General features: G+C 33.1%; 2 protein-coding genes across 2 annotated transcripts; both read left to right on the top strand.

Annotated features, from left to right (window-relative positions):
* The first annotated feature begins 1,654 nt into the window (after positions 1-1,654).
* Positions 1,655-10,089, top strand: LOC129882218 (UNC93-like protein 3). Its single transcript, XM_055956418.1, has 10 exons — positions 1,655-2,185; positions 2,547-2,710; positions 5,844-5,907; positions 5,982-6,095; positions 6,187-6,231; positions 6,316-6,566; positions 6,651-6,741; positions 7,963-8,075; positions 8,162-8,285; positions 9,756-10,089. Exons 1-10 carry the CDS (start codon positions 2,027-2,029, stop codon positions 9,939-9,941), a joined length of 1,311 nt encoding a protein of 436 aa, XP_055812393.1. The 5' UTR covers positions 1,655-2,026; the 3' UTR covers positions 9,942-10,089.
* Positions 10,090-11,974: 1,885 nt separating this feature from the next.
* On the top strand, positions 11,975-12,580 carry LOC129881464 (uncharacterized). The gene has a single exon (XM_055955664.1). The coding sequence runs from the start codon at positions 12,179-12,181 to the stop codon at positions 12,563-12,565; it is 387 nt and encodes a 128-aa protein (XP_055811639.1). The 5' UTR covers positions 11,975-12,178; the 3' UTR covers positions 12,566-12,580.
* The last annotated feature ends 2,258 nt before the right edge of the window (positions 12,581-14,838 follow it).

Consider the following 14,838-nt stretch of genomic DNA (forward strand, 5'->3'; position numbering starts at 1 on the left):
CAAATGAAGCTTTCATCAGGGGGAGTAAAATACGCGCTGCACTCTTTTTTCCTTAACTAAGGTTTTGTCCCACTGGATTTTTCCTGGTAAGGTTTTTAATGAGGCAGCAATCAAGGCGTATTATCAGATATGTAGACACAACATCTATGGATATTAAAAATAACTATGTATATTGTTTCTTATAGAATTTTTAGAAAGACACATTATAAATGAACATCAAAGGGGGAGTATTATGTATGGATGTCCTCTTTCATGTGGGACCCACCCATTTGGAAGATAAGTGGACAAACCACTTGAGGAGAAAAATGTTACATACTCTCCCTTATTCCTTCATTTCTTAGGCTATAAATAACCTTTATTTACATAAACGAAAACACACAACAACAAGCAGCAAAATATACTCTCCAGTTCTCTCTTTTCTCTTACTCTATTTTCTTAAATAAATTGTTAAGTTAATCTCATTTCATAACATATTTCACTTTGTCTGTCATAGTTTGATTTGATATTGAAGTGAATTCAAGATTTTAATTTTATGAGTTCAACCTTTAAAATTGTTAGGATTAAATCTATTGTATTTTTTTATGGGTTCAAACTTACTATTTGTTGTAATTAATTTTACTATTTTTTTTGCATATAAATTTATATTCCGCATCAAAATTATTGAGTTTATATAAATCTGGGGTTAAATAGTTACATTCAACTTTACTTGACACAAAGTTTAATAAAGGCAAAAAAAAAAGCTTTTGGCTATAAATCTTTTAAAATTTGTGATCCTAAAGATGTCATAATATTTGTATAACTTTGAAACTTTTGAATTTATAATATTATAAATTTATACTTAAAATAATTAGAATTACAAATCTATATATTTTGAATTCTAACTATACTTTTGAAATGTGACATCATTTTCTGAACTAACTAAACTTTAAAAATACTACTAGAATGAGTGAATCAAAGGCAGTAAAACTTTTTCTTTGTTCTGGAAAAACAGCAAACAGATCATCTTAAAGTATACTGAAGGCATGTCAAAATCAAATTCAATCCGTCCAATTCAATCTAATTCATATAAGTTTGGATTGGTTATTAACTCGTTCATTCATTACATCAACTCATAAAAATTGAGTTGATATGTAATCCGAATTGACTCATGAGAAATCTTGTTAAAATATATATATATTTTTTTTCAATTTGATATGTTATATATAGCAATATAAAGAAAAAAATAATTTTATTAGGTACTAAAATAATGTAAAAAAATAAATAAAACAATTAAACTTAATAAAAATTGTGTTGGGTTGGGTCTTGACCCGTTATATAATCCATTACCTAACTCATTTAGATCCAAATTAATTTGAGTTAGATTGAATAATAACCAAATTATTATCTTAATCCATTATAATTTGCCCGAATCAATCGCCCAAACTTGATTCAACCCATTCAATTACCACCCCTAAGCGAATAAAAAGCTGTTTCTTCTTTAACTATCTCAATTTCAAGTTTGAAATATAAAATAATCCTTAATAAAAAAAATACTATTCTCAAATAGGCATCCATGAGAATTCAAATTAGTAGAAAAATGGGAAAAAAATAGTGTTAAAGTCCAAGAATCTTCACTCAGAGAGAAATTGGGGTGAATTTGTAACCATGGTTCATATAAAAATCAAATCTTTTTGTCTGTTCTCCTTAGAAAAAATGAATCTTGATTTGTCCCAAATTGAAATAAAAACATATTTTTTCTCAACAAACATTTAATACTTTGCATTTATTGATGCCAATCAATAATATATGGCCGCTGAAGTTTTGTTATTGTCATATTCTTCAGTTCTCTTGAGGAGCTTAAGCTCTTTCTATATGTTCTTTTCTTCATAGTCCTTTTTGCCGGCAAATGCCGTCACTCAATATCTCTCTCCTTTGAAAAAAAAAGACTCTTTTTTTTTGTATATATACACTTGTGTACATAAATTTGTTGGTGGGTTGTGGGTATTTTGTTGTAACTGGTAAATCTTGATAATTTTTTTTTTGGTCAATGGCTATGGATGAGGAAACACCCCTTGTTGTTGAAAATTCGAAAAATGAGAACCCAATTGTGGATCATGAAAGGGATGTTTATATTCTGAGCTGTGCTTTTTTATTGATTTTCTTGGCTTATGGGGCTGCTCAGAATCTTGAAAGCACTATTAATACGGTATGGTTTTTGCGTATTCTTTTAACTTAAGGAGTTTCTGGGGTTATTTAGTGTGGAATTGTGATTTTGGATAGAATTTTGTTTGGTTTTTGGTGATTAATAAGCTCCCGTTTGGCTATAGATTTTGAAGTCGAAACTTAAAATTTGAAAATTTGATTGTTTGTTGTGATTTTTGGAATTTGAAGTTGTGTTTGGACATGCATTTTACTTGGAAAAAGTTTAAAGTTTTGTGAGTGGAAGCCCCAAATAGTGATCAGAGTTTGAAGATCAATTTTTCCAAATCTACTTCCAAAATCTATAGCCAAATGCGAGCTTAGAAGTTGAAGTGAGAGTGTGTTTGAGGTTTTCTTTTGTGTTTCAGGAAGGAAATTTAGGGACCATTTCACTGGGGATATTGTATTTGTCATTTATGTTCTGCTCAATATTTGCTTCATTGGTGGTTCGGAAGCTTGGGTCGAAGAATGCTTTGATCCTTGGCACTACTGGCTATTGGTTGTTTGTAGCTGCCAATTTGATGCCCAATTGGTATTTCTCTTATGTTTAGTGCATTTTGTTTTCCAAGATTGGAATTTAGGCTATTGAGCTTGATCGCCTTTTATGAAGTGAGTTGTGATTGTAGTTCTTTTGTGATTGGATTTGTATTTAACAATGTTTGTGTGCTTATGGATCCTTAATGTGAGTGGAAATATGAATCTTGTACTCCATTGGAATAAATATAAAGGTCTGTCAGATTTCATATATCTCCTTGTTGAGGTTGTGGCATTAGCCATGAAGAAGTTTGTTGAAATGGTTACAGAGCTAGAGACTGTGGGAGCCCTTGGAGAACATTGACAACTTGTTGTTGGCTGTTGCTAATTGCTAGTAGCAATGGAGTAGCCTTGTCACAGTTGGGATTAGAATGATCAATGAAAGCCATGTAATACTGCAACAACAACATAGCCAGTGTAATTCCACAAGTGGGGTCTGGGGAGGATAGTGTGTATGCAACCTTACCCCTACCTTGTGAAGGCAGAGAGGTTGTTTTCGATGGTCCCTCGGCCAAAGTAACCCATATAAAAAACAGTATGAATAGAAAATACAGTAGTGAAGAAGTTATGCCGCAAATAATGGAGGAAAAAACAGTAGCAATAACAAATACTATGATAACCAAAACAAAAGTAATAAAAACAACAGGTAGTTAAAAAAAATGAAGAATAAGATGGTAGGAGAGTAATAATAATAATACTGATAAGGGAAACTAGACAACACTTGACTATCTAATAGCCTTCTACCCTAATCCTCGAGCTCCATGTCCTTCTATCTAGGGTCATGTCCTCGGTAAGCTACATGTGTGTCATGTCCTATCTAATCACCTCTCCCTAATACTTCTTTGTCCTACCTCTCCCTCTCCTGAGGTCCACCATCACCAACCTCTTACAATTTCTCACTTGGGCATCTGAGCATCTTTTCTTCACGTACCCGAACCATCTCAATCTCACCTCTCTCATTTTTTCTACCATGGGACTACTCCCACCCTATCCAGAATAACTGCATTCCTATTTTTTTTCATATTCTGAACGTGCGAGTTCTTGATCGGCCAACACTGTGCCCCATACAACATAATTGGTCTAACAACTACTTGATATAACTTAGGTTATGCCAGAATAACAAACTGCAAGACCATATAAGCCAGCCAAACCTATGTTATAGTCGTCCTTTTGATGTTAATAGAATTAGTATCAGCATTATCAGGCAAACTTACCATCAATCTTTATGCACATACTTGTGAAAGAAGGACTATTGCTTATTCAAATCGAAAGTCTCGTCTCCTAGGTTATGCCAGGAAGAGAAACTGCAAGACCATAGAAACATAGAGTCAAGACTCTGGAAGGAAATGAAGAAATACTTGAAGATGAAGCTGTTTTGCTCATAGGTTAACTGAATATGATAACTGAGCCCCCTAAAACAGTTGCAACATCTGCTTTCTCTATCAGTGATGGTGATGCCCTGCTAGTCTCTAGTCAGCTATTTTGAATGCTTGTCTTTACAAAGCAATCCATAAACAACAGATTATAGATGTCTCTACTTGATGGTAGTCCTAATGCATTGTAGTGTTGTTAAATCTTGAGTCTTCTCCATTACTGGACTAATTTAGAGGCTTATTCATCTATCATCGTTTTCTGATGTGGCTGCAACAAATGTGCTGTAAAGGAGTTTATTGAGTTGGGTATGATGCTCGATAGATTTGTGTAGCCCTGGAAGACTATGATGACTTGTAGTTGGCTCTGGATAACTCTGCTGTTCTCCTTTCACTTGGAGAAGTCATCAGAACCAAGTTGGGAGCTGTTTCGTTGTTCCATAACAACTAAAGTCAATGTTACTTGTCAAAAAAGAAAAAGAATTAAAGTCAATGTAATTTAAATGGGTAGTATCTGTATTGCATGGGTAGTATCTGTATTGCATCTTTGAGATTTCTTGAACAATTCTTTCTTGATTTTAGAACTCAGAGTGTTTTATGACTAAAGTTTTGCCATTGATACCTCTAAGATTTAGTGCCTGTTTGGATTGTCTTATTTTAAGTGCTTTTAAGCCAAAATAACTTTTAAGCTCTTTTGGAGTGTTTGGGTAAATTAAGAAAGTGTTTATAAGCACTTGGTTTTAAGCTAGAATGATAAAAGATAAGCCAAAATCCAAAAGCCAACCCGAACAGGCTCTTAATTTCCTAGGGGATATTTTCTATGACTTCTTTGCCCTCAAGTTTAGTTCGAATCAGGCATAGAGCCTTCTTTTCTTTCCTTATGTACCAGACGAAAGATATGCTTGGTGCATGTGGTCCAAAGTGACAACATTTACCATGATTTGATGCGCTGTTAGACAACTATTTCCGCTATTTGCGACATAGCAGCAGCCACTTAGTCATGTTTTGAAAAAGAATGTTTCAGGATAATAGACATAGCATCCTACAATTACTCCTGCCTTTCTTCATCTCTCGTAAGTTTACTTTGGGAGCTTGGTACTTTGGAAAACACTAATTTCCGAGGACAGTGAAAGTGCTTGGTGAATGATATGCTTACATCTGGGACTAATTGGTACATTAGTCCGGTTCCACTTTCAGTATATATTTTACTTTTCGTAAATCCTTGTATTTTCATGTATATTCCGATATTTTTACCATGAGACGTGTCTTCTCTTGATTTTCTAGGATATGACTAAGTTGTACTTTATTGAAAAGATATAAATGAGCTATAGTCTATATATATCTTCTTTTGGACTTGTAAAGGACCTAATGCTATGGAAGCCAGTCAATGACCTTTAACATACCTCATAAATGATCAGAACTTTTTTAAAAGTTCTCTCATCTTGATTTTACAATACAAGTTTAAGTCTTGCCTCATTCCAGTAAGATATTAAAACATTAATACTTAAAATTAGTTCTGTTTAAACTTGTGTATCAGTTGTTTGGCACGTACTTATCTTTCCTGCATCAAACATAGATATAAATTTAGTCCATTTACACATTTTTCCCGTTTTCCTTTCTACTACCCATCTTTTGTGGATTATCCTTTCTTTCTTAATGCTAACACCTTGTTAAGGTTTTGGGTGTTCTTTTTCTTGAGACATGTTTGTTTAGGATGTTCATGAATTTCAATTGTCAGCAATTGATTAAACTATCTTGTAGGTATACCATGGTCCCAGCTTCTTTATACCTGGGTTTTGCTGCTTCCATAATATGGGTTGGGCAGGTATGACTTTCTTTTAGGAGTTGAACTTTGTTTTTGGCTTCAGCAATAACCTTAATCTTGTCATTTGTGGTTAGGGAACATATCTTACTTCTACAGCACGCAGTCATGCAAATGATCATAGCTTAAATGAAGCAGTTATAATTGGTAAATTCAATGGTGTATTCTGGGGAATGTTTGCAAGTCATCAGGTACCTTTTATGAACTTTGCAAGTAAAGCTTCTTAATATATATTTCTACTCACATGATATTTCTGTGCACATAACTATCATTATTCTGCAGTTTGTTGGAAATCTTATCACTTTTGCTTTGATGAGAGATGAAAAGGTAAGCATCTACTAGGATTAAATGCTCAACTGCTCAAGATTTTTTTGTCTTTCACTAAGATTTGCTAGTTTTGTGTTGCTACAGGGAGGAAGTACTAGCGGCACAACTGTACTTTTCTTGGTTTTTGTTTGTACCATAACCCTTGGTGCCGTTTTGATGTGCTTCTTAAGTAAGAGAACTGGTAAAGAGGAGGCAAGACAGCAAGACTCCTCCGCTAGTTCCGTTTCTTCTGTGGCAACTTTGCTCAAGTCTATCATTACCCTTTTACAAGACATAAGAATGCTCTTGATCATCCCTCTTATTGCATATTCAGGTTTACAACAAGCATTTGTATGGTAATGATACTTCTAATAGTTCATTATAGTAGAGTCTGCAGCTTCGTGTGCTGTTTCATTCTTTCAATTTATAACGTGTTTCAGGGCTGAATTCACAAAGTATATCGTTGAGCCTACGATGGGAGAGAGTGGTGTTGGTGGTGCAATGGCCGTATATGGGGTTTTTGATGCAATTGTAAGTATCAATCGTTAGTCATATTTTTTGATAGTAAGGGTTTTATTTAAAGAGTACCAAGATGGTATAGGAAAAGGTACAGGACTTAGCAGCAAACTCTATGATCCAAAACTACATATGATCTCCTAGCAAATCCAAAAAGTCCACATACTTATCCATTATATCTAAAGTGCTGCTATAACACCAAAAGTAAAGATTTTTAATGCATTTATTTTTTACTCTAGAAAACTGCAACTTCTTCTATCAAAGCATGCCTTGTTTCTTTGTAGCCATAGGGGTCCAAATTATGCAATTGGGAATAGTTCTCCATATTGGCTTTAAGCTCTTTTTGACCTCCTGTTATTGCCACACTTCCAACAGGCTACTAATTTTCTCTGGTAACACCATAGAGATGCCCATTATGCTAAAGAAAAGTTCCCAACATTGTCTTGAAAATCTGCAATGCAAGAAAAGATTTTCAATTATTTCCTCCTCTGAATTGCAGAAATAGCATCTGCTACACAGGGAAACACCTCTCCTTTGTAACATGTTCTGTGTTTGGCAAGCATCCCTATCTGCTAGCCAACCAAAAAGCACAATGCATGTTTTGTATAAAATCTACCTTTGCTAATCGAGACAAGGTGTAGATATTCTAGATTGTGGCAGCTCCAGATTCATACTTTTCCAGTAACACAATTACAGGAAGTTCTGAACACATACATAATCTTGATACCTGCTTGAATTTTACTGTGTCTGGAATAAAAATTATTCATGTTTAAGTATACTGCTTGAATAGGGGAGATTTTCCCATGTCTGATAAAATTATTCACCGATCAAAAAAGAAAAGAAAAGAACTTTATGTTTATGTGAAGAGAAATTTAAAACTTTAGACAAAAAAGACCCTGATCCAGTGGATTGACAGACTACCTCTGCAATGTTTGCTGCGTTGGTTTTGGTTGCTCATTAATTTTATCTAGCTCGTCACAAAACTATACAGTTTTGAGATAATCTATCATAGCTATATTTTCTAATGCTTTTAAATAGATTTATACAAATCTTAGACATTCCTTATTCCAGTAAGCTTTTTCAAATTTACTTCAAAATTTTTAACTCTGCATGCACATTCTGTATAGAACTGTGGTTATGTTAGATTTGATAGTAGTATCCAGGCAGAATTTGCACTTATCTGATATAATGCTGTAATAATTATTCTGTTGTATAATTGGTTGGTCATCGGCTCAGTGTTCTCTAGTGGCTGGGAATTTTACCTTTGGTCTCTCATCTATCTCGATAATTGTCTCGGGCGGAGCTTTAGTTCAGGGTGCCGTATTGGTATGGATTCTACTGGCTCACAGGTTTGCTTTGCGTAACGTTCCCTTGTTACTTTTTGGAAGAAGTTGACATAAGTACTTCTAAGCTTATTGCTTTTTCTCTATTGTAGTGCGACTGGTGGAGTTCTCGGCATACTATATCCACTTCTCGTTGCAGCCTTGTGGGGCATAGGTGATGGAGTCTTGAATACACAGCTAAGTGCATTGCTCGGGATACTCTTCAAGGATGATCTGGTACTAATTTGCTAACTTTTCCTTACATTTTTGTCATCTTTGGGAATAGTTCCTGAGTATGATACTTTGGGTGGTTGATATAAGTTGAAAAGCCTTTGCAATCATATTACAAAATTGTATGATTGCCTCTGAACGCATGTTTTAAGTTTTCCGGCTGATTTAAAGCTATAAACTTCCATAGAAAATTAGAAGTGGCCATGAGATTTATGCGGATGACAAATAAAGATAGCTGATATAAGTCACTGTGCTAAGTTACATAGACTAGACTGCCCAGGGGCCAGCATGAGTCCTCCCATCAAGAAATTCAAATCTCATAGTCATCGCCGAAGAATTCATGCGTAACATTGAGTGTCCAAAAATTGCCAGTGGTGTTTAAGCTTCAACCACCTGAAATGCTACTCGACATAAAAACTATAGGGAATGAAGGAGGCCTGGTCTTTATGGGATTCAAAATCTTTTTCACTGATACAGATCTTGATTTTGGCAGACCAGGAGAAGACGTGATACGTCCTTTCTATTTTAAGCATGTTCTGACTAGGTCAAGTGAAGTCGGTTAGAAAGACCCCGGCCCCGGCCCCGGCCCCGGCCCCGACCCCGGCCCCGACCCCGACCCCTTGTTAAATGCACACATATCTGGAGGCTCTATTGCTGAAGCATATTGTACTTCATTGTAGATATGATTAAGTACTGGTAAAGTTGTCTCCATGTGACCAGGAGGTCACCGTTTCAAGTTGTGGAAACAACCTCTTGCATTTATGCAGAGTAAGACTGCATACAATAAACCCTTGTGGTTCGGCTCTTCTCCGGACCCCACACATAGCGCGAGCTTTAGTTCACCGATCTGCTCCTTTTTTTTATAAATATAAATAAGTAAATAATAATGTGCTCTCTCTATTAGATTAAGCTTTTACATGACATAGTCAATTCACATGATATCAAAGTAAAGAGAGGTATTGGGTTCGAGTCTCACTGCCACTGGTTATAAAAATATTTTTCATGTAATTGGCCATGAAAAAAGAATTAGGTTCACATGTGAAGGTCGTGTTGATTTACTTAATTAAGTAAAATATAAGTGTGCTCTCTCTAACAACTTAGGTTCTTAGATGAGATAATCATACGCTTCAACATGTTCAATAGAGTTAAAAAGACATGGTTTTACATTTTGTCGTTTAGCAATGATATGCTTGAATGTAGTTTAATGGCAAGCTTCTCGGTTGATGATAGAGAAACATACTCTCAGTGGTCAATAAAGAAAGTGAATTCGTAAACGTTAGATGCACACGTCAATAATGTGTTTACCATAAATTCTCATTTAAGGTTTGCCCAAACAAAGTGGTACAAACATCACTGTTGTTCAAGATTCATGTTAATGATGTGCTGAATTCTATTTAGAGGCGTCTTATTCCTTTCTGTTACTTAATATTATGCTAGCCTTTAACATTAAACATCTAATCATTTGGAGCTGAACAGGAAGGAGCGTTTGCCCAACTTAAGCTTTGGCAGAGCTTTGCAATTGCCATAGTCTATTTCCTCGCCCCCTACATTTCGTTGCAGACAATGCTAGTGATTATGTTCGTTGCCCTTTGCTTATCCGCTCTGGGGTTTCTTTTCTTAACTGTCAAGGTAGAAAAAACATTCTCGTATCGAGCTGCCTAAGGCGATGCCAACGAGACATTTAGTGTTGTATCGGCTATACTATCGCCTAGTTATGCAGTGTTCATAATACCTCCTGTATTTATATTTGGACCTGCCTACTGCAGTGCTTTCTATTCAATTGAGTTCTCAAGAAATCCATTTCACACTATCTACCTTGTGTCTTCTATGTTCTTTTCATGTTATTCTTAAAGTCCCTTGTTTCAGTTGCTTAGAGTAGGAGAATTATACTCCCTGCGTTTCATTTTATTTGTTTGGTTTTGACTCAACATGCAATATAAGAAAAATGAAGAAGATTTTTGAATCTTATGGTCTTAAACTAAAAATATGTTGCATGTACCAAAATGTTCTTTAATCTTGTGGTCGTAAACACACCACACTTGAGATTAAAGAGTTGCTAAAGAAAGGTATGTTTTTTTTAAACGAACTAAAAAGGAAAGTTAGTCCAATAAATTAAAACGGAGGGAATATTGATTTATTAATAAAAGGTCCAAATATCAGTGGAGGTAGAAATAACATCAGGTATTTAAAACTATTTAAAGTTCAGCAATATGTGATGTATGAGTTAGATATATATCACGAATTTAAATTTAATCACAAATAAAAAATTAGATAATTAAATGAAGAAATATATAGGAATGAACCCATTATTCATTGAATTTGAATTATGTGTTGCAAATTTCTTGATTATAAAGGGAATAAAAAAAAGTAACCATCAATTTTCATCCATCCTTTGAACATATTGAGTTAATGGAAGTGCCAATTGTTATTATAGTCATTATGATTATGATTATCATTTTATTTGTCATTTTATTTGTCATTATCATCATTATTGTCATTGTATCATCATCATTATTTTCCTTAATTTATTATGTTCTCATTGTTTCTTGTGCTGCATAATGAAGAGGAAGCAAAAAAGAAAAAAGAAATATAACCACCTAAATTTATGGTCAAAGTGCAATATAAGTGTCATGTTGAGCACTTAATTTTTTTTAAAATCATATTTATGCTAAAAATTATGAAATAATTATCATATTTTTCTCACCAAACCCATAATAAAATAGTGCCATGTCCACGTTGTCCACCAAAATAACAGTTGTTTATAGTTGCAACCCTCTCCTTTGTTATCTCACCAAACTATCAAAAGATTATCTTCATCTTGTTATATAATGGAGGAGTTAGTCAACCAATTAATCATCCATTGTTACTACAAAATTTAATTTACATAGAGAGAATAAATTTTACACTTACATCAACTTTTGTGTATTTCGACTAATTTCCACATGTTAATTTATTATTTCTCATCACGAAGACTTGAGGTAGATTAAAAAAAATTATCTAATATTTTTACCTCCACTGAAATTTAAACCCGAGACGTTATGTATCTCTCAACCTACTTTTTATTGTGGATCTGCCAAATTGTTCCCGTGGATGATCCGTACCTATTTTTTCCTGATCCTTCGAGAAAATAAATTCATTAAGATAGAATCAATAAGAATCGATCGTTAGGACCTTTTTTTTTTTACGAACGCTTATGTGAATTATATTCTAAATGACCTACTAATACAAAAATTCTTTTACACGATCAATCTATAGGTAATAAGTTAAAACTCTAACAATTTGAAATGTGAAAGTTGTTCAGTTGGTTGAGAACTCTCTGTCCTTCCCTTGTGACGAAGGATCGAATCTCATCCCCTATCTCCCCCTCCCCACACCAAACACACACAAAAGAAAAAAAGAAGAGAATGTTAAAACTCTAAGGGGTCATTTGGTTGGGAACAAGTTATTTCGAGATTAATTATTCCAGGATAAATTATTCTGAGATAAGTTATTCCATTATGTGTATGGGATAACTTATCCCATCGCTAAGGTATAAATGGTTGGATAAACAATCACAAGACTGCCTAATACCTCCAACCAACATAAGATAAAGTAGTCATGCATTTTATGTTTGAAACTATTATATCTTATATCTCACACCAAACTACTTCTAACTAAACTGTTTGAAAGTTGAAACCATGTTGTGCATTAAATTTCCAAAGTAGTTAAGGGTTAGGTCCATCTTTCCCATACCAACAACAATCAACAAAATATCCTTATTATTATTATTATATCAATGTTTGACCAATTAATAAACATGTAAACTAAACCCCCATTATATCTCTCCATTCATTCTTTCTTCTCTTACAACAATAACTTCATTTTCTTGAAAAACAACAACAACAAATAATAAAAAAAACATGAACTTCACTTTCTTGAACTCAATTCTTGAAAGAGTCTCATTAAGGCTACCATTACTATTCTATGCAGCAACATGGACAACCCTTTTGACAATAATAGTAGCTGTGGCATCATTTTCTCCTGAATTTGCCTTTGTTTCCGCGATAACGCCTTCTTCTTCCTTCTCTCAAGCTTGTCATGAACATGATCGTAACCAAAAAGGATCTGTTAGAATACCATTGGATCTTCCATTAGAGGTTTTTTGTTTCCCTACTGAAGTGTTTAAAAGATCTAAAATGGATTTGATTGTTCCTCCTATTTTTGCTGCTACTATTGTGGCTGTATCTGCTTATGTTGTTAAAGCTTTGGCTTTGTGGGAAGTTGATGATCAACAAAGTCAATTTTGACTTTTTGTTTTGTTTTGTTTTGTCACACTTTATTTTGATTCTTTGGAATAATATTATGCTCGTGTTGATTTATGATATGATCACTCAAAGTCGTATTTTTTCTTGATTTCAGATTTTTTTAACAAAGAAAGTGATTTTTTGAGATAATAACTGTTAGTTGAGTGATCATTTGAGAAATTAACTCTATTATGCCGTCTCTAGTTTCTAATTTCTTGTTTTCTTTGGATGAGCTAAAATCTGACGGATGTCTTGCAAAAAATTAGCAATTTTCTGATAGTAGGTGTACTAATTTATGTTTTTCAATGGAGTCAGAAATTTTAATTAGGAAATTAAAAAAATACCGCATTAAAAGTATTCTTCATATATAGAAGATTCGACAAATTATGATATACATACATAGAGAATTTAACCTATATAATATAATTTTTTGAGGAAGAATATTCAATTGAACTCTCATCATCATACATAGATTTGCTATTGTTTATGGAGGAGTAATATTTTGAATTCAAATAGTGTAGTTTGTCTTGAATTTGAAATAGTGTAATTTATCTTGAATTCAAATAATGTAATTTATCTTAAAATCAAATGATGTAGTTTATCCTTTGTAAATACAAACAGATTTATTCTTCCTTTAGAATAGGTATTAGAGTTTATCTACTCTTATTTTACAAATACTCACACCAATTTCTTTTGGTTGTTATGTATTTGTTCATTGACTTCTAGCACTTAACGATGACTAACTAATTTGTATTTTAATTTTATTTAATTACTTGATAATGATAAGTTGAATTAATTAAATCGACCAAATTTATTTTGATGTAGTCAAGTCTGTTGGTTTTAGACCAAAAATCAAGGATGTCTATAGGTTTTGACCCTCAAATTTTAACCTTTTTAAAAATTAATTACTGATTTTAGCGATATTTTTTATTTATTATCATTTATAGCAATATATAGCAATACTATGATAAATCTACACTTGTATTAAAAGTGAATTATGTATACAATATAAATGTATTATAAGTGTTTTAAAATATATATTATGTTTGTGCAGTAAGAAACTGACATAATGTATTATAAGTCTATTAAAGTATGTGATAAATGTATTATCCATTTATAAAACTTGTATTATATATGTTTTATAAATAGTTCTCTGTAATATGTATTAAAACTGTATTATAAATATATTATAAGTGTTCACTAATTATTATATTTTATTGCCATAGATGATAAATAAGTTTCCTATTTAATATGATATTTAACCTTCACGTGCATAGTAGAATTGTTTCAAAACTTGTCAAAATGAGTTTGTCTCTCACAACCTATCCAACCTAATCTGTTACTGGGGCAAGGTTGGGCTATCATTTTGTAGGTTCTTTAGAAAAAGATTAGCCCGCCTTAGCCCACTAAAAAGATCAGTCCATTTTGATACATCTAAAATTATTAGTTGTTCACACATTAATATTTCTACATATTAATAATAAGTTCATAAATTAAACGAATTTCATTATTAACCATATAAAAGTATATTTGTGTTTATGATGATAGAAGGTTATTTTTGGTACTTTTACTTTTACATTTAATTTTAAGTTAAATAACTGCAAAATTAATGAAAATTTCCAAGTGGTTGGACCATGAGGACACAACTCTATTTAGCACTCAAGAATAGACTTGATCCAATGATTAATGGAGTAAATTGAAAATTATGAGGTTTAGGTTTAAATTAAAGTTGAGAAAAACACAATAGGTGATTCAAAGTTATTTATATATGCTTAAAATTTGTGATTATAAAAAATAAATTTGATTTAAAGTAGAATGTAATCCCCAACTTAAACAGTTCACGTGTTTAGTGTTTGAAAAATATCATCGACTGTAATAAATCATAATTTGTAGTGCAAGAGGATAATAAGAACCCTACATAAAATATTAGATAATTATTGAAGGATGTCAAATTAACGAATTGGGCTGAAACTGAAGGGTCAAAATGAACTGAAAATCGAATTGGATCATGACTTGTTTAACCTAAACAATATTGGCATACTAGTATAATTTATAAAAGGAAAATAGGTCAAAATTCACGGATAGAAAGGCCAAAAAATTAAGAGACCCCAAATCCGATTCGATACTCAAGACCTAAGACCCGGGCCAAGAGACTCGACCTCGACCCAAGAACCAGAATCCAAGACCCTACATATCCAAACCCAAAACACGAGACCTAACCTCGATATGATACCTTGGATCCAACCTTGACCCCGATTTAAGACCCGATATTCGAC

Source organism: Solanum dulcamara, chromosome 3, assembly GCF_947179165.1.
Source record: "Solanum dulcamara chromosome 3, daSolDulc1.2, whole genome shotgun sequence".
Taxonomy (NCBI): Eukaryota; Viridiplantae; Streptophyta; class Magnoliopsida; order Solanales; family Solanaceae; genus Solanum; species Solanum dulcamara.

Excerpts from the sequence above, each read along its gene's own strand:
- LOC129881464 (XM_055955664.1), top strand. The coding sequence starts at position 12,179 with ATGAACTTCACTTTCTTGAACTCAATTCTTGAAAGAGTCTCATTAAGG.
- LOC129882218 (XM_055956418.1), top strand. The coding sequence starts at position 2,027 with ATGGCTATGGATGAGGAAACACCCCTTGTTGTTGAAAATTCGAAAAAT. Across the intron at positions 6,567-6,650 it reads TTACAACAAGCATTTGTATG|GGCTGAATTCACAAAGTATA; the intron begins GTAATGATACTT and ends AACGTGTTTCAG. Across the intron at positions 8,286-9,755 it reads TACTCTTCAAGGATGATCTG|GAAGGAGCGTTTGCCCAACT; the intron begins GTACTAATTTGC and ends GGAGCTGAACAG.